At 34.2% G+C, this 10943-nt stretch overlaps 1 protein-coding gene across 2 annotated transcripts in view; it reads left to right on the forward strand.

Moving 5' to 3' along the window:
- The window catches only part of LOC148941629 (putative fatty acyl-CoA reductase CG5065), a 72115-nt gene extending 67006 nt beyond the window's left edge, over positions 1-5109 (forward strand). For both annotated transcript variants that reach the window (XM_089104408.1, XM_089104409.1), the window contains exon 8: positions 4869-5109. In XM_089104408.1, the coding sequence (XP_088960534.1) occupies positions 4869-5022 (154 nt within the window). In that variant the 3' untranslated portion in view covers positions 5023-5109. The remainder of the gene's footprint in view (positions 1-4868) is intronic.
- The last annotated feature ends 5834 nt before the right edge of the window (positions 5110-10943 follow it).

The raw sequence follows: 10943 nt of genomic DNA on the forward strand, positions 1-10943 counted from the left end.
ATTCACTAGTAAATATCAATAATGTTTGTGGGAGGGGTGAGGGATCAGATATGCATTCCTTGAACTCGAAAACTTTTCATGACTTTTCTAAAAAATTCTTATTTTTGGAATTTCCATATTTGAAGTATCTCTTTTAATTATCTTTTCATTATATATTTAATTGTTTTTCCAAGTTAGAACCCGCGTTGAAATACCCCCCCACAAAAAAAAGAAATTCGCAAACAAATAATGTGTTTGGTTAATGCCCTCACAGCGATATGTTCTGGATCATTGAAACCAATTATTCTTGCTGAAGGGGTATCATCAATAAACAAGTGAGACCCAAAAGGAACAAACATTATGATGAATAATCAGGTTAAACTGATCAGGTTTAAACTTAATAATCAGGAATAATCAGGTTTAAACTTAAAACGAACAGAGATAGCCGCTAATAGAAGTAGGGCTTACATCCCTTTTTTTTCTATTTACTGACTTTGTTTCTGTTCGTCTTTGGTTTAATGTAGGTCTCTGTGTTTTTTTACATTTTTTGTGTAAAGAACTCTGATTTGTTGTTTGAAAAATGAAAATATAGATAAATAAAGATCAATGCAAGTTGAGGTTTCCAGTTGAGGTTCCCTTGGTTCTGAAACTTTACTTAAAGCGTCTTCACTGCCTTAAATTTTAAGCAGATAAAAAAAATGAAAAAAAAAAAATCACACAGATTCAATACAACTAATTGATCTCCCTGTCCAACATTCCCTAGAAGTTTCAGTCGGTAACCTTAAACCGTTAATTTTGTAGCTACGACCTTTTCAAAATCTGGATGCACATTGTGTTTTTGATTTAGTTTAACATCTCCTTCAAAGTTCCCTGGATGTTTCAACTTCATACCCTTAGCCGTTCCTGAGACATTGCAGATACGCTCTTTTTTTTTTTTTTTTTATTTTTTTTTTTTTTATAATAAATAAAAAAAAATCCCACCTCCTTTCCTCTCGGTGACATAATAATCTTTTTCACATAATTTCAAAACTTTAATGTCATCTACACGAATTTCAAAACGACATTTATTTCTTAAAATTTTTATCCATACAATATTGATAAAAACACACTCTGCTTTTATACATAATTAACATGATCAAAAATTTTAATAAGGATTATTAACCTTCATTATCATTTTCTGTATTTTTATCCTATAATTTCATTTTCGCTCATTCTCTTGAAATCCAGGATACACACAGTGAGTTTTCATTTAGCTCAACACCCTCTTCAATATTTCTTGAAAGTTTAAACTAAAAATTTTCAGTCGATCCTGAGATATTGTCAATGCGCTCTTTTGACAACCTGGATGAACATTTTTTTTTTTTTTTTTTTTACTTCAACGTCCCCTGATAGTTTCAATCTATTACCTTTAGCTGTTCCTGAGATATTGCAGATAATCCATTTGATTCAATATTCCCTTTAATATGCCCTGAAAGTTTCAACTTAATATCCATAGCCGTTTCTAAGATATTGCATATGCGTTCTTTTGAAAGCTATGACGCGCACATTGCTGTTTCGTTTAGTTCAGAATCACTAACAACGTGCTCTGAAATTTAGAACGGAATACCGTTAGCTGTTCCTGAGATATTGGACATACGCCCTTTTGAAAACCTTGATACGCGTAGTGTCTTTTGATTGATTTTTCCACCCCCCTCAACTATCCTTGAAATTTTCAACTGGATGCCCTAAGTCGTTCCTTGGATATTGTAGATATGTCATTTTGGCATCCTGGATGCGCTTAAAGTCTTTTGATTTATTTTCAACTTAACACACTTCCAGAGATACTGCAGACACTCTATTTTGACAACATGGATGCACATAATACCTATTGATTTAAGTTGACCCCCCCTCCCTTTAGTTTCAAGCTATTGACCTTAGCTGGTCTTAAAACATTGTAAATACGTCCTTTTGACAACCTGGATGCACGTAGTGGCTTTTGATTTTTTTTCAGCATCTCCTTCAATACTTCCTGAGTATTTCAATTAAATTACCTTCAGACTTCCTCAGATAATCCAGATATGCCCTTCTGACAACCTGGATGCACATGGTGTCTTTTGATTTAGTTCATTAAGCCCTAAAAGTTTCTGCTTAGTGCCCTTAGCTGTTTTTGACATATCTAATATACTCCGATTTAACAACATAGATCAATAGAGTGTCTTGATTTTTTTTTTGCCTTCTTTTGAACCTGTTCTGGAAGTTAGTCCTAAGAAGCATGAAATATGTTTCTAACAGGAAACATGTTAGACCTCCAGACATTAAAGCTGTCAAAATATAAGTTTTTCTGTAGTGTTTAGCACACATTTCTGCAAAACGACCTTTGGCTCTCAGTGATTTTTGTAAGCGAACAGTTTTATGTCCCAATATTATTTTCTTGTTTGAATTTTTTAATCGTTAACAAGTGCTTTTTACATCTGTAATAAAAGAGTGAGTGCATTAAAAATAAGAAAGAAATTATTTAGAACCGGCCCTCTTGGTTTTAATTTGTAAAAGGGGCTCAAGTCCTCATCCAAATGTCAGAATATTCTGAGAAGAACTTGCGAGTGGAAAGAAAACACGGCTGAGAATAAGATTGGCCCAATTGACCTAATCTATCCTATTCATTAGTGAATACTGGGAACCAAGTTAGTTCTTGATACCCCGAAAGGTTTTTGCGATAAACGAACGTAATTGTTATCAAACTCATTACTGTTTACCCCAAATTTATGCCAAATCCGTATATTCGCCGCCTAATTATGATGGATACCTTTGATGTCAATTAAGATGAAACCGATTCCCTTAAATATTTGGTTATTTGGCAGTCTAACGACGCAAAATACTAAGGTCCTGAACGATTATCCATTTTTTAAATGATGTTTTTTATATAAGTTATTTTTATTAAAATGACTATATTTTCAAACTAAGTGGTAATCAAGGTTTTAGTATTGGCCAGCACAGGAAAGCTTAGAATGTTAAGTTCGCACACCTCAAAAATTGCAACCAAATATAAACACAACCGCAACTTGTCTATGATATATTCTGTAGATGACATTCGCAAAAAGTTGACATTCAAAATTGAATAACGTGCTGTCGCAACAGTTGAAATATTGTGAAGAGTTATTAGTAACATGTCTGGATAATGAATTTCTCCAGATACTCGGTAATAACAATTATTTATGATTCTATGCATGCCTAAACTAATTACTTCGGAATCCTTTCGTAAGAAAACTTATAGTAAATTTTAGAAAAACATATTAATTAGAATATTTATCTTTATTTAGTACTTAAAATTTCATTATCAGTGTTAAGGAGTGGACTAAATTTTTCTTCTGCTGGACGAACTAAAGTTTTCAGGCAAAAACGTAATATAATACTATTTTAGTCAAAGTTCAAAACGGGGCTATAGACAAGTATCTCGGCGTTCCCCGCTATCACAACACACTCTTGGGCGAGGAAAATAGATAGCGCTGTTTGATAGAAAATGCGGATAGCTTGTAACGTCTGTATTTTTTTGCAGAAGATTAGGCACTTTAGCCCTATTCAAGACAGGATTTATTCTATGTGTTTAGCCTAAACTAGTTAGTTACCTCCGAATTCTTTCGTAAGAATACTTTTACTAAATCTTAGAAAAACATATTAATTAAAATAATTATCTTTAGTTAGTACTTAAAGTTTCATTATCAGTTTATCAGTTTTATCAATTTTTTCTTCTGCTGGAAAAACTAAAGTTTTGAGGCAAAAACATAATATATACGAGATCTGATGACAGAGCGTTCTGAAAATCTGAAATTGGAGTGAAATTAATTCCTGTTATATTCTTTGTGTATTTAATTTTATTTAACTTCACTAGAACTATTGGTATTCAGTAAATTACTAGAAAAAGAATTTAATTATCGATATTGGACTATTAAAAATTCCGGAATACAAGAAATTAATGTCAAGTAATACTTTATTGAACTATCCAAGAATATAATATTCTCAATTTTTCAGATTTTCTAATCTTTTTTTTTGTCCTATGTACAGAGAATATATTTATAAAAAGACATGAAAAATTTGTCACATCAGAATATCAGTAGTTTTTGCTTGTATTTTTAATATTAGGAACTTTGGAACATGGGAATATCAACAGATTTTCGAAAAACAGTATGTATGGAAAAGAGAATGTGCTATTTTGCCAAGAAACTGAGTCCTATATCTATTCTATAAAGAATCACAATGTTCAACCAAAAATATCTAAAACTAGTATGAGATGTTTTGGGATTTTGACTTAAAGGATTAGGCTAATTTTGGCTAAAATCAACTTTTGCTAATCAAGCTGCCCAAATTATGTATTTTAAAATCATTTATTCAAATATCTGATGCGGCATGCGAAATAAGATGCGCATGCTCATTGAATGCAGTTCTCAAGACCCTTTCTGGATTTTTTCTCAGCTTATTATTGTTTTCCAATTAAATTAATTCTTAATTAATTAAATTAAATTAACTAATTAAATCTATTCTATCCTTCTGCAAACTTTACCTCTTGGTTATTTTTAGGCACAAATTACATTTATCTATTCGTTACAGCAACCAACAAATTTAATCTTAATACTGACAACATGGTTGACGCAATGTGGTTGACTGTTCTTTGTGGACATTTCTCCGAAATTCCCAAAGTAGTAGTTATTGTAATAATTTGGTAACAAAATAAGCTACCAACAATCCCGTGGCAAAACTATCCCCAGAATTTAGTTTAACTTAGGTCACCATTAATTCAGCACCAAAATCGAACTGAAATATCACTGATAAACAATACTATTTAGAAATTTTTGCTTTCTGTCATCTATGTTCTATTGGTTTTTAGTGGCGTGGCATATCAAACTTTCATCTTTCAGAATGCTTTTAGTACAGTATAGCTTCAGGCTAGCAGTGGCAGTTCTTGTTGCTCGGACTCTACTAAGACGATCAGAGACAGCGCGTACAGCGTGGCAAGTGTGTGTGTCTACGGCAGCCAGATATTTTGTCTCATTGACAAGTAAATTGTTTTGAAGATATAATACTCGCATTTATATATTTACAAAAAGTGTTCGGATTATTGTAATCGCTATTTACTGTAAAATAAATAATTTTTGTGTATTGTTTTGGCATCTGATTATTCTAAAAAATATAACATGCAAGTAATGTAAACAAAAGCAAAAACAAAAGCATAACATAAACTAATAAAATCAAAACCATAACATAAATAAAAAAAAAAAACATGACTTAAAAAAACAACATGAAAACACAACATGAAAAAACAACACAAACATAAAAACAAAAAAAACAACATGACTATGTCCACCGATTTTAAGTCGGGAAAAAAATAACCGAGAAGATCGATGACGCTCACCTTTTACGGAGTATCAGCCCCCAGTCTTTAGCGATGTAATCAAACAGCACTAGCGGGTAGGCAAGTCAAAACGAGAAATGATCTTTCGGTATCCCTACCATCTTGGTAAATATAATAAAAATTTACAGTATTTGAAATAACCTATCCTTAACTGAAGAAGGTATTTTTTCCGCATTAAAGACTGCAAACCAGAAAGAAGCAGAATTGTTGGAGAGCAAAAACTATGGTAAAGTTCACACAAACCTCGGCGAATATATCTTCCTCTATTTGGCGAGATTTTACCACACGAGTCGCGGGTGCACTGTAAAGCACTGGCAACCAGAGACGAGCGTGTAGCCGAAAGAATAACAGAAAATGTAATGAAAGAATAAATTCAAAACAAAAAAACAGTAAAGAAGAGAGAAGCGAGGATAATACAATCCAGTGAAAACGTAGATTATAATGCAAATATTTTGGTCAGGACCTCTGCTTGACCGTCCTCAGTGCTTAAAAAGAAATTACTGATAAAAACCTAAAGATGATACAAAAAAAAACACAAAAACTAAAATATGAAGACCCTCTCAAAGTAACGGTGAAAGAGTTGACCAGCAAGAATTTTTACAGCAGTATAGGGTAAATAGAATTATTCCAAAGTCTCTTCGTTTCCGATTAAATGGATTTCCCTTTCACCGTTACTTTGAGAGGGTCTTCATATTTTAGCGTTCGTGTTTGTTTTTTATATTATCTTTGGATTCTTATTAGTATTTTTTTTTGTGAACTGAAAACGGTCAAACTTAGATCTTGACCGAAATATTTGCATAGTAATCTACGTTTTTCACTGGATTGTATTTTCCTCGTTTCTCTCTTCTTTACGGTTTTTTTTTCTTCGTTTTGTTGTGATTAGCCAATGAACGTGCAGATTACCTAGAATGGCTAACAAATACTACTACTACTACCAATTCACTGCAGCAACAAGCCACCTGAGGCCAACACAGCTACACATGTTCCTCCTTCATCCCAATTTATTCAAATCCTCCATCTTTACACCCTTCTAAGAAGTTCTCATTTTCCTTAAAGCTTACCTTACAACATCCTACCACCCCATTCGAGGACGACCCGCTTTTCGTTTGACCCTAGACGTCTAGCAGCCAAGGAATATCGTTGGCAATCTCTCATCCTTCATCCACTGATCTTGTCCTAGCCGTCACATCCCTTCTCTCACTATAGCTCTAAAAAGCAAGATTGAACCCCATTTTTGTACAACTTAGTATTTGAGATACAGTCTGTCAGTCGGGTACCTAAAACAACCCGTACGCAATTTTTCTGGAAAACATCTAGCAACTCAGCCTCCGTCTTTCGGAGCGCCCACGCTTTAGAATCATATTTGATCGCTGTCATCACTGTAAATTCCAATATTCTAATCTTGGTTCGCAGACATATCTTCCTGTACCTCCAAACTTTTTTCAACTATAATAAAAAACACCCTGGGCCTTGGCTATTTTACTTTTAATATTATTACTGCACCCATCGTCTTTACTAATAATACTACCCAATGACAAATATCATACGTAAACATTAGGTGAATTTTGTAACTTAGACGTGTGTCCAAGGGCGGTGGGAGGTCATGATATCTCCAAAGGCGTCGTTATTCGGCCTTTCAACTATGCTGAACAAAATGGCGGTCTAAAAACTTGATCGGACGTTTTTAAGAAAAAAGGGCATTGGAGGCTTTGGCACATCCAGCGGGGCGAGGGGGGCTGATAGATTTTAGGGAGTAAAAGAGCCTTAAGTATCAGGAAAAAATTTGACCTGAACTAATATTGCGAAACAGGAATTATAGAACATTTTTACAATTTTGCGATTAACTAGACTCACTTATTTGGAAGTTTCAAAGGCAGTATGTTCGCATAAATGTTAATGTAGAACATGCTAGGAAGTGTAATGAGTCCTTGTTTTTCGCGTTTCTTAATACTAAAAACGAGCATAGATTAAACTAAAAAAAAAATCTGCTAGAAGTAAAGAGAAGTTCAAACTTCAAGGAGCCACAGTTTTATAGTTACTTAATAAATTATAGTTTTTTTAAATTATTAATGGGGCACCCCCCCCCTCCCCTGTCCAAATGTTATAAGTTAACCTGTCCACTTGATCAACGCAGAGTGAAGTAAAGTGAGTGAAGCTGTCGTCCATCTACGCAGAGATAGAGACTACCAAAATAAATACAACTAATGTTTTTCTTCAGGGTTTGCAATATGAGCGTAAGCTCATATTGCATCAATATGAGCATCAGCGTAAGCAATATGACTAACACCAGCATTTAAAAAAAAAACTTAGTAGGAGACAACCTTCGCAGAAAATCAGCAAGCACACTTTTAAAAACGTATGGAGACAGCACACCACCTTCCTTGACTCCCTTCTTTACTTTGATTGGCTCAGATATACAAAACATCCAATTCAACCGAACAAAAAAAGTCAATATCAATATTGGAGATCATTTACGACAGAAAAATTGACTCCAACTGCAACAAGGCAATGAAGTTCTTGCGAATGTACGATTTTGTATTTTTACCAGACAGCTGGCCAAGTATATAATGAGCATGAGAACAATACAAACCCGTTAGGAACCGACTTGATAATCAGAAAAAACCCATTTAGTCAAAATTTCAGGCAAAACAGCATACTCAAATAGCTTGCTCATGAAGCACGACATTGTAGTTCGTCGATTACTGGAACACTGATCTACTAATCACTGATCAGTACTGAACACTGATCTGGAACACTTTTTCCCTTTCTCAAAACCGATGTTATGATTCCTGAAAAAAAAAACTGTCTGTAACCAACAACTGAGCTAAACACGTCTGGAATAAGAACTGAATGTGCATTGACAATAAAGGACATTTAATGGCGAAGAGATTTTAACACAGATTATCCATATTAGGAACGCTTGACTTCTTAACCATCTTCAAAGCCCGAAAGGCGAAGCCAAAATTTTGCGCGTTTTTTAGCCTTTTTCACTTCATGGCACACGTTCCACAACGGCTTTCTGGTGCTAATTCTAATACATTCAACAGGAACTTTGGCTGACTTCAAGGAATGCATGAGCTGGTAATAGTAACAATTTAGTTAAATCTTAGCTGTCGGTGGCCTCACTGAGGTTTGCAAAAGGTGAATAGGCACTTTCAGGCTCGACAACAGTGAGGAGATAGCATATGAATAAACTTTGGAATTTACTCGTTTCCAATTTGACTCTTCAAACTGTTTATTAGTTAGAAATACGGTCACAATCAAGTAAAGCAGATGACTGTTTCATAGGTTAAGGACAGATGATCATCATCGATTTTATCATCCAAAACAATGACCGAATGAATTACGAGTGACCCGTTTGAAGCGATTATATGGTGAAGTTTTGATCTAGCACAACCACGGTTCTATATGTAGGTGAAATGTTTGCATTTATTGACTAGCTGAAAGCCACTTGGCAAAGCATCAAAGAACAGGCCACTTCTTCCAGATCAGGATAGAAGATTAGTATTAATAGGACTTGCCACAATCCGGTTTAATTCCTGATTAGTCACTCTTTGCACAAGTATCCTGAGTCGCTGCTAAGCACCCACGTAGGAATATAGGGATGAAGTGCTCTTGCGATTGCATGATATATAGACATTAATTACGGCCATATTATAACACTTTATTGCCAGTGCGCTTTGATCAGAAGACATAAGCTCAGGCTTCTGAGAAGAGCAAACTAAAGTTGCAAAAAACGTTGCCTCCAGAAAAAAAAGTTGCCCCCAGAAGGTCGTCCTTAAATTATTTTTTAGTTTCACGTACAAACGTGCAGGGTGTGGACGAACGTTTAAGAGTATCTGTATTGGCTTTAATTTGGAAATGTTCATATAGAAAACTATATCACAATCAACAAGCTCAGCAATCAGAAGACTTTTGTCTTTGATTCCGTTAATATTAAATAAAACGAAATTCTTTCTGCTCAATGAAATGTTTGAGATCGGTAGGTAGGTTTTTCAGAATAACTGCATATGACGGTATCGGACAAACAGAACGCTCATGCACTGACGACGGAGGACTATTGATTGTTCCAGACAGGAGCGTTATCACACACTCGAATAAAGAGCGTAACTCTGACAAATAGGAGTTTACACGGCAACTCAGTGCATAATCGGTCGGAATGAGGAGTACATCACCAGGGTGACGGATAACAAAGTCTGGCAGACAAATATCATCAGCATCGTACTTTGCGATAAATATCAGAAATATTCTTGATAAGCGCGTTAGTACCCATTCTCTTAGACTGCGTTTCTTCAGGATAGCAAAACAGGAAGATTTGTTTTCTCGCTTCAGAAACCTGGGCAAGCGTAAGAAATTCAGAGATATGGTTCTTCATAATATTTGGAGAGAAGGCCCTTTCGATACTATTTCAGACAAAGTTCAAAACGAGGCTGTAGACAAGTATCTCGGTATTCCCCACCATCACAGCACACTCTTCGGTGAGGAAAATAGATAGCGCTGTTTGATGGAAAATACGCATAGCTTGTAGTGTCTGTATTTTTTTTTGAAGAAAATAACTTTTACAAAAAAAGTAAACTTGATTATATAGCGTACAATTATTTTTAACGGAGATTCGAACTGAAAAACGTTTTTGAAGAGAAAGAGGGGGGGGGGGTTGAGGTTTGTATTTGTTCTGCAAGAAGAGTGTTTTATTTTCTCTGCGTGTAATTCCAGAAGGCAGCTTTTGAGACTCTCCAAATAGCGGTGGGTACCCTAGGGATTTAGCAACAAGAGAAGCTTTTTTTTGTTTTTTTAACAGGATTTTTTTTAATGGCCTAATCATCTTTCTTTTTTTTTAGTTTTATTAAAATTCATAATTTTATAATTATAACTTTTAATTATTTTCTTATATATTTAAAGACTAATAATTAAATTTATTTATGTAAAATTTAACTATAATTAATAATAAATTAAATCATAATTAATATAAATTAACTTGCTATTATTACTCTAATTTAAAAGAAATATAATCTCTTTATAATATATTTCTATCGTTATAATTTTATTCATATTAAATTCATCAATCTCGAGAAAATGGTATGGAATTATAGCTGAAGATCATGATAAACAATTATGCAAGATCAATAGTATGAATAGTTTCGCATCTTTATGCAAGTATAATAATGTAAGAACAATAGGCGTTGTCTTTAAATCGAGCAGCTAGGTTTGTCTTTATGTCGATACAGAAAAATCTCACAAGGAAAAATCTCTACAGATGGATCCATATTTTAATCTGCATGTCACCAAAAGCTATGGTTAACCCCCAAACGACCACAAAAAAACATGTATCATGGACCAAATATATGGTCGAAACGTCGAAAACGTTGCTAGAATTTATATTATGATTTGATGCATTGTTTGAGCTGTTGTCACGGGATTTCAAAGTTAATCAAAAATATAAAGCTGCTGCTTCCAGACGTCTTAAAGAGTACGGCACTGCAATTCATGTGAAAATTAGTGACGTATCTAAAACGTATATTTATTTTTTTTTTAATCTTAGTTTGTGAATTGAAAGATATTAATCCGTTTCGGACATCCACCA

This window comes from Artemia sp. Qi Xiang Cuo, chromosome 18 (assembly GCF_049724085.1).
Source record: "Artemia sp. Qi Xiang Cuo chromosome 18, ASM4972408v1, whole genome shotgun sequence".
Lineage (NCBI taxonomy): Eukaryota > Metazoa > Arthropoda > Branchiopoda > Anostraca > Artemiidae > Artemia > Artemia sp. Qi Xiang Cuo.